We start from the raw sequence: 14471 nt of genomic DNA on the forward strand, positions 1-14471 counted from the left end.
AAACAATAACATATAACAAATAAATAACTTTTTAAATATTACATTAATTAATAGATTTATAATTCAAATATCATATTAAATATTTTTAAAATACAAATATCATATTAAATATTTTATTATAATTTATAAATTATTCATAACATTAACCCTATACTTAAAAATTTTATAAAAAAACAATAATCATGAAGAGATATAACAATTTAAGTTGAATTTAACATTTATTTTTAAAAAAAATTAAGATTTAAAGTTTGACTTCACATTCAGTTATTTTTTGTGTAAAAAATAATCATATGTATAAAAGGTTAGTTTTTTTTTTTTTCAATTTTATACAATTAAGTTATTCTTTTTTTTAGAAAATTCAATGATATTTTTTAGTTTTTTTGGAAATATTTCTCACTTTAAAGTTTAGAATATAGCTTATAATTCGTCAATTTCATAAAGTCAGAGCTACTCTTAATTGGAAAAAACAAAAAAAACAAATGGTCAGAAATAAAGTAGAAGATTTTTTATGTTAAATATCCAACTGGCAAGTGTGACCAGACTGGCCATTGCCGGTCAAACCAACAGTCTACCAGTAAACCGTTTTATTAGACTCCATGGTGCTTTCCATCTGCCAACGGCTTTATTGGCGCAAAAGAATCTCTCTTACGCTTTAAAAGAAAAAACCCCTAGAAATAGAGGAAGCTAAACCACTCTCTAGCCAAAAACAAAACAATTGGAAGAGATATATACGAGAAAAGCAAAGCAAAGGGCAAAGGCAAAGCCTCCCTCGTTCATTCATTTGACACCACCTCCATTTCCGTGTTGAAGTAGAAGCCACCATTTTGTATTCTCTCTTTCTCTTTCTTTCCCTTCCCCTCCACTTCTTATAAATAACAACCCACTTTTTTTTTTAAGCTTTGATCTGTCTACCCAAAGCTCAAAATGGTTCAAACAATTAAAACCCACACTAAAAATCTTGTTTATTGTATAGGGTTTTGCTTGTTTTTCATCATCAACATATAAAGTCTGAATCTTTGTGTTTCCCTCCATCTTGGGTTTTCTTAGTTTGTTGCTTTTGTTAATATGGGTGCCCTGGATCGTTGGGTTCTGGTTGTTACTATTGGGTTCTTGTTGCAAGCTCAGTTACTCAGCTCACAAAACCTGACATGCAATCCAAAGGACTGGAGTGCACTTCAGGATTTCATGAGCAATTTGACAACAAAACTTGAAGGTTGGACCACAAGTTCATCAACTAATTGTTGTGACTGGGAAGGCATAGCCTGTGATCCTCCATCTTCTGGTAGAGTAATCAAGTTGGAACTCTCCAAGAAAAGATTATCAGGCAAATTATCTGATTCTATAGCTGGTTTAGATCAGCTTAAAACTCTCAATCTTTCCCACAACTTCCTTAAAGACTCACTGCCACTATCTTTGTTTCATATGCCAAATTTGGAGCAACTTGACTTGAGCTATAATGATTTCTCTGGACCAATCCCAGAAAGCATCAATCTTCCTTCAATTAAAATTCTTGAAATTTCTTCCAATTCCTTGAACGGTTCTATTCCTTCCCATATATGTGTTAATTCTACTGGAATTCAGTTCCTTCGTTTGGCAGTGAACTATTTCTCTGGTAATATTTTACCAGGGCTTGGAACATGTTCTTTCTTGGAGCAACTTTGTCTTGGCATGAATGATCTTACTGGTGGGATAACTGAAGACATCTTTCAGCTTCAAAATTTGAAACTTTTGGAGCTTCAGTTTAACAACTTTGGTGGGAAGCTTAGTCCTGGTATTGCTAATCTCTCTAACCTTGTTCGTTTAGATATTTCTTCAAATAATTTTTCTGGAGAGATCCCTGATGTCTTTAGTCAGCTACAGAAATTTCAGAATCTTGTAGCTCATTCAAATAAATTCACTGGTAGAATTCCCAGTTCATTGTCCAATTCTCCATACATTAATTTGCTAAATTTGAGGAATAATTCATTGGTGGGTTTTATTGATCTTAATTGCTCAGCTATGGTTACTTTGAACTCTCTGGATTTAGCTACCAATAAGTTTACTGGGCCTGTGCCTGATTATCTTCCCTTATGCAGACAGTTGAAAAATATCAACCTTGCTAGGAATAATTTTAGCGGTCAAATCCCTGAGAGCTTCAAAGAATTTCATAGCCTCTCTTATCTTTCCCTCTCGAATACAAGCCTCCATAATCTTTCCTCTGCTCTTCAAATTCTGCAGCACTGTAGGAATCTAACTGCTTTGGTGCTTACCTTGAATTTCCCTGATGAAACATTACCAGATGATTCTAATCTGCATTTTGAGAAGTTGAAGGTTCTGGTTATCGCAACCTGTAGACTTAAAGGTTCTATTCCCCAATGGTTGAGAAATATTAATGCTTTGCAGTTGTTGGATTTATCATGGAATCATTTGGCTGGAACAATTCCACCGTGGTTTGGAAGCTATAGGGATCTCTTTTACTTGGACTTATCAAACAATTCGTTTACTGGAGAGATCCCAAAAAGTTTAACTGAATTACCAAGCCTCATTCATGGAAATATCTCGCTGGAAGAGCCTGCACCAGATTTTCCTTTCTTTATGAAAAGAAATGAAAGTGCGAGGGGATTGCAGTATAATCAAATTTGGAGTTTTCCACCAACACTTGAACTTGGTCACAACCTTCTTAGTGGACCAATTTGGCCAGAGTTTGGGAATCTGAAAAAGCTCCATGTGTTTGATTTGAAATTCAATAATCTCTCTGGACCAATTCCGGCAAATTTGTCTGGGATGACCAGCTTGGAGATTCTGGATCTATCGCATAATGACTTATCAGGAACCATACCACCTTCACTGCAGAGTCTCAGTTTTCTGTCCGTATTTAATGTTGCCTACAATCAGCTTTATGGGAGGATCCCTTCTGGAGGTCAATTTCAGACATTTCCGAATTCAAGCTTTGAAGGAAACAATCTTTGTGGTGATCACTGGTTCCGTTGTCAAGATACTACCGGTGAAGATCATCATGAATCCCCAAAAAGATCAAGAAGGAACAGAGATATCATTATTGGAATGGTTGTTGGAATCGTATTTGGGACAGCTTTTCTGCTTGGCCTTATGCTTGTGATTGTGTTGCGTGCGAATAAACGCGGTGAGGTTGATCCCGAGAAAGAGGAGCCTGACACCATTGATAAAGATCTGGAAGGATTCAGTTCAAGGCTAGTGGTCCTCTTCCAAAATAGGGAAACCTACAAAGAGCTCTGCATTGATGATCTTTTGAAATCAACCAACAATTTTGACCAAGCCAATATCATTGGTTGTGGGGGTTTTGGTCTGGTTTACAGAGGCACCCTCCCTGATGGTCGTAAGGTTGCCATTAAACGGCTTTCTGGTGATTGTGGTCAGATGGAAAGAGAATTCCGTGCTGAAGTTGAAGCACTTTCAAGAGCCCAGCATCCAAATCTTGTCCATCTACAAGGGTATTGCATGCATAAAACTGACAGGCTCTTAATATATTCTTACATGGAAAATGGTAGTTTGGACTATTGGTTGCATGAGAAGGTTGATGGACCATCTTTGGTAGGTTGGGAAAAGAGGCTGCAAATTGCACAAGGGGCAGCTAGGGGTCTAGCTTATTTGCACCAGTCATGTGAGCCTCATATTCTTCACAGAGATATAAAGTCAAGTAACATTCTTTTAGATGAGAATTTTGAAGCCCACTTAGCAGATTTTGGTCTTGCAAGGCTCATACTGCCCTATGACACCCATGTAACCACTGATCTGGTAGGTACATTAGGTTACATTCCTCCTGAGTATGGGCAAGCTTCTGTTGCAACCTATAAAGGCGATGTGTACAGTTTTGGAGTTGTGCTTTTGGAGCTTCTGACAGCGAAAAGGCCCATGGATATGTGCAAGCCAAAAGGATCCCGGGATTTGATCTCTTGGGTGATTCGCATGAAGATGGAAAACAAGGAGAGCGAGGTTTTTGATTCATTTATCTATGAAAAGCAGCATGATGAGGAAATGTTGCGGGTTCTTGATATTGCATGCCTTTGTTTAAGTGAAAGCCCTAAAGTTAGGCCTACAACTCAGCAGCTAGTTTCTTGGCTTGACCAAGTTGAAATCAGCGTCTAGCTCGGTAATGCAACTATGGGAAACTCCAATTGTACAGCTAGAAATATTTCTCCTAGATCCATTGTTTCAGAAGCTCCAACGGATGCAGTAGAAATTGGTCGCTTTTCATAGTATGCCATCCTTTTGTAAATATTACTCCACATATGTGGTCTACCAGATTTCGCTGCCCTCCAACATGGAGGACAGGGAGGGATCTAACAGAAGAAACAAACATTTTTGTCAAAAAGTATGTTAAGTTTTCACATTCTAAGTTAGTTTCTTACTTTGGGCGATGATAAAATGCTTGTTTTCAAACATGTAAAAAATAAAAACTTTATTTTTTCTTGTATGTAATGGTGGTTCATATTTGATGCGAAATGAGGAGATTTTCTTCTGATCATTTTTCAATGACCGCGATGCTTGTGTGTGTGTGTTTTTTTTTTTTTTTTTGGTGTGAGTGTGTGTAAATCATGTGATTTCTTATGGTTCCATACCTTTTGGGAACTTAACATGATTTAATTTGGACAAGCTTTTCTCTTGGACTGGCTTCGGTGGTTAGTTGCAATGAGGATTGTCTATACATTTCAAACTTTGGCATGATGCCTAGAGTGGAAAGCTCTGGAGAAAATCTAACAGGTGCTGGCTCAAATGCATTATTAGCTTCGCTGCAGCAGTTATCAACTTGCAGTGTGTTAATCCCAATATGCAAAGGGTTTCATGTTGCTCCAATTTCCAATCATGTCATATGTCCAAGTTCTTGCCACATCCGCACTGGATTTTAGATTTGGGGTGTTCCGACTCCACAATGGGAACTGGAAAAATAATAATTTTAACTGTGCTGTACAAATATTGGATTAAGCTGGTCAAGAATATTGTTTGCAAGTTCTTAATGTTCTGCATTTGGAATCGGTTTAGATAATGCTAGACCTAATTCCGTGAATGACATGAATTTCTATTTTGAGAACTCCATATGTTGTGTTATGGCGAGTGCTACTGAATAACAGAATGTTGTGTCTTCTTTTTGAAAATAGTTTTTGACAAGAATTTTGCTGGAATATGATGTGCATTGAGGCTAGAATGTTCTGTTTAAATATGTTGTCTGCTTGTTCCTATGGTTTCCTACTTCCCTTGGTTTGGGTATGTTATATTTGTAAGAAAAACTTTTATAACCCTCTTGGCAGTTGGATTAAGAAAGAATTTGTGGTTCCAATGGTGTTGGCTGCATACAATGCAATACTATCAAATAAATAAAAAAAACTGTAAAAAAGATCAAACCATTTGACATTTATAAACGGCAAATTCTTGGTCAATAGGGTGGAACAGAAGAAATTTCTTGGTCCATCGTACATTTGTGCAGACAATTTTTGGTCAATTTTATAGAAAACTATGGCCAACGAGTTCCTGATTTATGTCATTTGCAGGTTTTGACTAAGCTATTTCATTTTATCTGAAATTATACTACTAAATTTGCAAAGGTGGCGGGTCAACTTAGGCAGGTGCATGCTTGTGCCATCACATGGTTGATTTTTCTTCTGGGGACTACTCTTCAACTTGTTTGGTTTCATTCTTGTATCTGATTCTTTTGACAATTCATAGTTTAATGCAAGCAAAGTCAAAATTAAGACCCAAAAAAGAAACCTACAATATAGAATTTGAGAAAGTAAATGTGGATTAATCTAGACATATGACTTTTGGATTTAGATTTTCATTTTCTTCTGTCATGACAATGGAAAAAATGGCATGTTTTGCATGCAAGATATGACCTACTACAATTTATTGTTTTTATCTTTTTTATTTTAATTTTTTTTTCTTCTTTGGGTGCCTAAGAAGAAGAGTGAAGTTTCATTTTCCTTTTTCTTTTTTCCTGGTCTTCAAAGATTTTTTAGCTTTGAGAGTTGGAACTTGGCACTATTTCTGGATAGTGGTCCCTGAATTTGGAATTGGACAGCAAAAAGAAGCATTATTTTCTTTGGTCATTCTGAATTCTGAGTTGAGATAGAAATTTATTTATTAATCAAGAACAATGATGGTGATAGTGATGGTGGTTTACCCAAAAAAAGAAAAAATGTGCTTTCAATTCCATAAATGGGCAGCACTCAAACTCTGGATCTGACAGCAATATCAAACACCAGTTTCATTTCTTACTTGGGTGGCAAAACCATCATAATTCCTTATCTTTCTTCACTGAATGATGAATTATTTCCTCTCAAGGACTCTTATTGAACTCTTTTTTTTTTTTTTTTTTTTTTTCATAAGTATGTATACCTCCTGTCAAAATCTCTTACTAGATAAAAAATTCCTGTTATTTTGTGTTCAAGATAAAAAAAGTCAAAGGAGCTATTTCCTGTCCCATGGCAGAAAAATTAAGCAAATATAATCATAAACTCAAAAAAGTCAGCTTTGATTGTAATGACAAGAAAAGCTTTAAATAAGATTGACAGTTGGTAAAATGGTGCTCCAAGGATTACCTTAACCACTTTGTTGACATGATTTTGCAGAGTCATTGGATCCTAGTTATGCTGGTTAACTACTCATTTGCTCTTGTAGCTTAGAAAATGGATTGCCATTTTCGATTATATGGATCATGATTCACAAAATACAGTGTTCCTTTGTTGCCAATACTTCCTCGTGTACATACTGCTTGTGAATTCCAATTCAAACATTTTAGATTCAAACCAAGACTGACAAAAGTTCTTTTGTAAATAAAAATTATTTGAGTTAATAAGATTTGAATATTTTATTTGTGATTTTTAGATTCGGTTCTCGTTATCAGTATTTTTTTTTTGAATCATTTGTTTTTTTTTTTTTTAGAATTTGTAAACTATCTTGATCATGAAATAAAAAAAGTTTTCTTTCATCTTAAGCTTTTATGTATTAAAATGATTCTTGAGACAATAATTGATCTTCAAGCATGCACCAAACTTTTATATCCTTTTACCTGTTTGGTTTGAATGATTATAGTTCATAGGCTCATAGCTGACAAACTTGATGCAAACCAATTGCTTGGAGATCAAGTGAACCCCATTATTATCATTGCAGCAACGACCAAATATTTAGGTCTACCATTAATATTTTCAGTCTAAGATTCATAGAAAACAAAATGCTTAACTTAATGTATTGATCCCTATGGTTTCATCAGAAACAGAAAGGCACATAGAGCAGTTGCTTCACATCAACGAGTTGAATCACAAGCATTCAACAGACAATGCACGCAATGAATGTAGCTGTTAAGGCACTGAAACCATAGGTCTGAAAGTTAATGGAAAAGCCACCGAGGATATGCAAATTAAAAATCTATCACTTTTAACTTCATCAAATCCTTTATTGACCATTAAAATTGCTTTTACTATCTCAAATTGCAAGTTCTGTCGTGTATGCTGATGCCTCTTAAAAAGCCTACTGGTGCAAACTATTCAATGGTTTTGGCAGGAACTGCTAATCTGAAGAAGACAATTCTTTCTCCACCAAAGCAAAAACGTTTTGTATTCGGTTATCCCACTTACGAAATGCTTGATTATAGTGCTAAGGAGGATATGGTCCCACCTCATATCACAAATAAATTAAATTATCTTGATAAGTCGATTGCAATTCAACCATGGCCACCCACAAACTACAGTCTACGTGCAAACCAAAACCAAAACCAAGTTTGGCACAACAACTCAAAAGAAAGTTAACATTTCCTTTTTGGAAAATTTTCATTGATAATTGACATTTCATGATGTTTACATACAAAACACGCTTGCAGAAATATATGGAACACCTTTTGTTCTTATAAAGAAACCCTGCCACTACTATCAAGAATAATGTCTTTCTTTGACATTCTATTCATAATCCACGAACTTAAAAGCATTGAAAACAATGGGGAGGCATCAGCAATATTATAACTGCGGAATAACATGGTTGAATTTAAATGGAACATTATCTTAAAGCAATATGCTCACAAGTATTAGAAGTTGGATTCTGCATCATCTTCCATTTCGCGTACAGCTTGAAGGGGACCACTACCGAACATAAGGCGTCTATCTGAGAGATTGTTCAGAGGACCATCTACAAATAAACATACCTGTGGTTCAATCTGATTCAAGCGCTTCCACTCATCATCCGACAGAGACCAATTAAATATGTCTATATTTTGCTTTATCCTGTCAGGCTTTAGGCTACATGGTAGAACACTGGTTCCTCTTTGAAACCCCCACCGTAGAATTACCTAACAACAAGCAAAGCAGACAGAAATGATTTAAAACCATGTGAAGTGCTAGAGTTGTTAAAGGTAGCACTTTAGGACAGGAAGCATATCATTTTTTTTAAGGGCACTAAGTAAACTGAACTCAAAAGTCCTTGGAGAAGCAGATCCAAAATATTCTCAAGGGCTTACCCATTGTTATATTAAGTGGCAGTTCCATCTTGTTTCCCCAAGGCTAAAAGTGACAATTTTAATATTTCCACAGATAGACGTGCCTCTATCTTAAAGGATTGTGATCCTAAATGCCCCATAAAAACAACACTCTGAAATTAACCCAGAAACTCTAATTCTTGTAGTTGCAAGGTGTTTTGATTAAAAAAACCATGCATTGGCTAGCTAAAAGCATGCACTATCACATATGAAGCTCTAAATACATAAAATATCCTAGGCCAAGAGGTCCAGATCAGGCGCATTATTCAGTCCCAACCATCATGTCCCGATGTTAAATAAAACCTCAAGCGACAACCACTTTCAGATGAGTAGTTCACTTGATATTTTCTATCAAGAAAACAGTTAACAGATTGACCAAAATTTGTAGATCTTTTCATATTTGCGAATGCATTTATTACAGGCCAATCATAATAATACAAATATATACTCAAAAAGCATAACATCGTTCTTCTCCTTGCATGATAACTTAATTAGTCCTAGACTTCCCTTGTTAAATTATATCGTTTTATTTTGTCAAGATGGAGGTTAGTGCAACATAAAGTTCATCAATGTTCTTGCAAATCAGGCTCAAGCAGCTTGAGTATAACATATGGCATATGCCATACGATAAAGGTGTAGGTTATTCGTATAACAGAAGAAAAAGGTGGTCCTCTTAAGTGTTGCAGCAGAAGCAGTTATTAATAACATGACAAACTAGAATTTGGGTGTCGAATAGGCGTTAGTAGATTAAATTGCTAGCAATTGGTTGTCAATCTACAACCTCCCATCCCATCTCTCTTCCCCCAAAGAAAGACATTTGAGGTTCATATACACTACAGTACAATAGGATTAATCTTTTTCTTACTCTCTGTTGGATTTTTCATTGTTGAGTGTTTGGTGTTGGGAAGAATTGCTACTCAAAATATGCGTTCTTAATGAATCATTAATGCTCAGATAACCTTAATTTCCAATTAGTTGGTGTCAGCTCTCTGAATCTATCTCTCCATTCTACTTGACTTAATGTTATAGCATCCGAAAGATCTAAAATGGAAATTCTTTTCTTCTTATTTCAACTCATTATCTTCAGTTATTCCACATCCCTTCATTTTTTTTTCCTACTTGAATCAACTTACTGATACTTGCTTAGTAGCGAAATATCTTCATTGCACATAATCACACCAGCTAAGGTGCTACATGTTCCTCTGAGATGAAGGAATATATATAAATTCACTACATTTGCCATCCCAGACTTTAGTGGGAATAAGGTTTAACCAGACCAAAAGCTCACTATAGTTCAGAAGTTCACTAGAAGTAAGGTTAATATATAATCTTAAAATGGCATTCAAATTATTGGCCTGATTGAAGAGCCACGCCTTATCCCGTGAATTTACTCTTTCATATAGTGTTTGGAGGAAAGGGGAAGTGATGGAAATTGGGGTATATGGGGTTGGGAGTAGTTGACAATAGGAAATTCTCTGGTATGACTATGGGCGGAAGTTTAAACTGAAAGAGATTTACCTTTATATTAGTACTTTTCCTAGAGATACACTTCCTGACTAGTTATTCAGGTTTACCAACAAGGATAAACATGGGTTTAATAACAAAGATTATCGCTTTTCATGGTTACAGAAAGTAATATGTAAGATAAGCAAACTCTGCCTCTGAAGGCAATTAACTCTTTGAAGTTTGAACAATACAAGGAGCATAGACCAAGTTTGCTATAGTGTAATTGATGCGTCTAGGCATATTACAGTGATCACTTTCTGCATTCTGCATGGGCTTCTCATTAATGGTATCACAGCTTGAAAATAATAAATTCATTATCAACACATGCTTTGAATAGAAAGTGATCAAATTGATTGAGTTCAAGAAACTTGAAGGTAGCTCATTAAGCTTATTCCCATTGTATGGTAGCTCAAATGCTTGCCTTTAGTTTTTCAGCTAAACATAGCAGTGTAAAGTGTAAACTAAATGAGCCGAGTCAAGTTTTGTTCAGAATTGGGTTGGCTAAAATTACCAAGTTTCAGCTCTTTCAGCTCTCTGCAAGTTCATTTTGAGCTCGACATTGGCTGTTTGAACTCAGTTTGGAAAAGCTCATGAAGCTCTTCAGGGGGGCTCAAGCTTTTAATTCAAGGTTGGTAGTTGGGAATTATTCATAAGCCAACTTTTAAGTGGTTAGCCACACAATAGTGACCCAGAAATTCAAACATTTTAACCGTAAAACATACAATGAAGAGTGGGGTAGGAAGGCTTTTTATCAGCATCTGTCCCCGCCCCCCTTTACTTTGATGCTTGATGCGGAATGCCATCAAGGTTCTCAAAGCAGAGAATACCCATGAGTTTTATTCTTTTTTTCTATGTTCCTTGCCTAATTTTCTTGACTAGTATATCAGTAACTAGATTGAAAACTATTTTGCAAAATCCAACACGTTGATGCATATAAGAGAATCCTACAAGATGGAACTTTGTTTTCTCCCAAGAAGATATCAATATTTCCCACTCTTTAGACATTTGTTTGCATCACTTTCCTAATCCTTTCTAAGATTAAGCACTTCTGCAACATTAGTTATTGAGAACATGCATTATCCAAAATACATTACCATGGCAATATTTCATGATGCTACAATGGTAATAAAAATGGTGAAAAAAATATTTTGCTAAGGGAAATAACAAAAAAAAAAAAAAAACCCACCAACAAACACAACTTTTAGTGACCGTCAATAAAGTAATGGACTAGAAGAGTGGTGGCTTGCCACCAATACATCAGTGATCAATATTTAGTCATCATTGTCCTTTAAACTCATACATCCTAAAAATTCAGACAAACATAAACAAGCTCTCTATCAAGCTTGTTTTTTTTACCATAAACAAGATGAACTCCTACTACTCAAACTTTGGTCAATTACTAAAAAATCAAGATTAACATTTTTTATAAGGCTCCGTTTGTTCGGTGCTTTTGCTATTTGCTTTTTTTTTTTCAATAGAAAATGAAAAGCAAAAAACAAAACATGAAAACAAGGGACAAATAGCAAAAAGCAAAAGCACCAACCAAAGGAAGCCTAAAAGTATTCATTTAATTTAATACATAACAAACATGAACTGTTATACCTGCTGTGCAAAGAGCTCTCTAGTTAAAGTATACCCCTGGTTAGACACTTCTAAATGCTCGATTGTATTTATCAGTACCAAATCATGTGCATGTGGCAGTATTAAAGGTTTTTTTTATCCACATATCAGGTTACTCCTATCAAAGAAACTTTTAAGCTTCACTTAAACAGTCATATACTTTCAGGCATTGATTATAATCTAAACATACAGAATTTGTATTTGTGATTGTATCTTCCACGTAGTCTCACACTAGGAGTCACTGAAACATAGAATCAGATAGTCTAGTTCTATTTATCAATGCATAGATCTCATTTACATCTGTACTGGCAATATTCCAACCATAAAAAGTCCAGATGTTCTGAAATAATATATAAAAGCAGTTTATATAGGTTCCATAGGACAGACAAAAAAGTGGATAATAAAAGATTATGTTAGCTACTTAGCTTACATCAATTTTGGAGTGATTGAAGGGGTTTTTCTATGAGTTCTAATCTTTTTTTTCCCTCTTTTTTATTCCTTAAGTTCCCATTTTACTTAAACCAAGGATCATTAGTGTTGATTTTTACATTGATGAGATGAGAAGGTCAAAATCAAACATATTTGAAGTCATTCGTTAGCCTACTTTAGGTCAGAAGAAATATTGAAACAGATAGCTAGTATGATACATAGTGAAAAAAAACATGATATGGTTGTAAAAAGAAATACCTGCTCAGGTGTCTTTTTGTGCCTATTTGCTATCTCTCCGACAACTGACAATTTAAGCATTGGTCCATGTACTGATCTGGACCTCCTAAATGAAATGCGAGGAGTTCCAGGTTCATCTTCCCCACCTGATCCACTATCAGATACTCCAGGACTTGAAGTAGGTACTCCCAGAGGTGTGTGAGCAGATACATGGATACCTTTCAATTGGCAGAACTTCACCAGTTCATCTTGCCTCCAAAAAGGATGCAACTCCACCTATTAAAAATGACAAATTAATTCCACACCTTGTTGATTAACTTCGCCATATTCGGAATTCAGAAAAAACAAAGGGAATCAACTTTTCAGTAAACTAATCTCTTAAATAAAAGAAAAGAAAACAAAGGGAATCAACTTTTCAGTAAACTAATCTCTTAAATAAAAGAAAAGAAAAAGGGAATAACAACAAGAAGAATAAGACTTGAGCCAAATATTCCAACGCTCTATTTCAATAACAGCAAAACAATCGCAAGAATGAAATCTGCAAAGAATATACAGGGTAATCATAAAACTCCATTAGAATGTACCTTTGCAAGAAAATTAAAAAGAAGAAACTTGCGGCTGGCTCTCCAACTAGTTATGAATTTACCTCACAGTAATGTTCTCAATAAATCAATTCAAAGGAAAATTCTTTTTTATGCAAGAATCACTGAAATTAGTATAAATTCAAATTTAAGGGGAAAAAATGGGATTTCTATCAAACCTGGTTAACTGCAGGTACAATTTTTGCAAATTTAAGCAGTTCTTTGATTTGATGAACACTGAAATTGCTGACACCAATAGCTCTAACCAAACCCAATTCGACTAGGGCTTCCATGGCCTTCCATGCCTTCTTCAGCCGATTCAAAAATTGCCTATGCTCACTCCCAGACTTCAAAGGAGGATCAGTTGCATCTCCAAAACCTGAGCTCTCAGGCCAATGCAACAAATAGAGATCCAAGTAGGAGACTCCAAGATTCTTATGAGACACCCTAACATAATTCTCAATCTTATTCAATGAATTCATGGTGCAATAAAGCTTGGAGGTCAAAAAAACATCCTCTCTTTTCAGAGAACCTTTGAAGGCTTCAGCCAATGCTTCCCCAACTTCAATCTCATTGCCATAAAGATGTGCACAATCTATATGGCGGTAACCAACCGACAACGCTGTTTTCACAGCATCAACACAGAGATCTCCTCCACTCTGCCATGTTCCAAGCCCAATGGAAGGAATTTTAGCTCCAGTATTCAACACGAAGAAATTCCCTGGAGTCCCAGCTTTTCCTTTCATTTTCCTTGATCTTCTTGACCCTCACCAACCAAGAATAACAAAGGGGAAAGATTTCAACCCAAAAATCTCCAACAATTTTAACTATATTCACTTGTGTTTGGTATTTGAATTATAAAAACTCCAATGAACAAAGAGTAAAATCCCAAATTCTCAGGATTGCAGTAAGATATGGAAATTAAACCAAAAACCCACTAATGAAATCCTATGAACAAGAAACCCAAATCAGCAAAAATGAACTGATTCAGCACAAAGACCAAAGGAACATTTTTTATCGAAAAAACCAAAACTTTGCTACAAACGAAAAAGAACCCAGCTTCTGTTTATCCATTAATCTGAAAAAACCGACAATTTATCTTTCATCAAAAAGACCACTGAACCGAAACCAAACTATAAACCAAAAGCAAACGAACAAACAAACCTTAAAATTCAGACCACGACCACCAAAAACCAAGGACTCGTCTTTTCCACTGTGTGTATGCAAAAAATAAGCAGTAGACTGTTACAGCTAAACTTCAAAAGAGAGGGTCATAGTCAACAATGGCAACACGGGGAAGCAAAATAAGCGTATAAACTAAAACATCCCATCAAGAGACATTACAAAACTCTTATCAAATTATCGATCTTTATATCTATTTTAGATTAAAACAAAAGACAAAATGTCAAATATATAATATTATTTGGATTATTACGCTGAAATTTTGAGTACTATTGCCGGCGTTTGTGGAATATAAGGAAAAAAAAAAAGCAAAATGGGAAAAATGAAGGGTTATGTGCCTAACTGGAACGAAGGGGTCGTCTAAAATCCCACCCGCCACCTACCAAGAGCCCAACTTCCCAACTACATTCATTGGACACTGTTCTCAAAGATCTCTTACG

At 35.4% G+C, this 14471-nt stretch overlaps 2 protein-coding genes across 2 annotated transcripts; one reads left to right on the forward strand and one right to left on the reverse strand.

The window, feature by feature from the left end:
• The first annotated feature begins 620 nt into the window (after nt 1-620).
• LOC111318174 (phytosulfokine receptor 1-like) lies at nt 621-4483 on the forward strand. Its single transcript, XM_022920873.2, has one exon. The coding sequence runs from the start codon at nt 1066-1068 to the stop codon at nt 4102-4104; it is 3039 nt and encodes a 1012-aa protein (XP_022776608.2). The 5' UTR covers nt 621-1065; the 3' UTR covers nt 4105-4483.
• A 3265-nt stretch (nt 4484-7748) lies between these two features.
• LOC111318176 (aldo-keto reductase family 4 member C10-like) lies at nt 7749-14465 on the reverse strand. The gene is made up of 4 exons (XM_022920875.2): nt 14014-14465; nt 13029-13927; nt 12290-12544; nt 7749-8290 (listed from the first exon to the last, which is right to left on the reverse strand). Exons 2-4 carry the CDS (start codon nt 13593-13595, stop codon nt 8030-8032), a joined length of 1083 nt encoding a protein of 360 aa, XP_022776610.1. The 5' UTR covers nt 13596-13927; nt 14014-14465; the 3' UTR covers nt 7749-8029.
• Nucleotides 14466-14471: the final 6 nt, after the last annotated feature.

This window comes from Durio zibethinus, chromosome 2, assembly GCF_047325235.1.
Source record: "Durio zibethinus cultivar Kanyao isolate XHJ-2024 chromosome 2, ASM4732523v1, whole genome shotgun sequence".
NCBI lineage: Eukaryota > Viridiplantae > Streptophyta > Magnoliopsida > Malvales > Malvaceae > Durio > Durio zibethinus.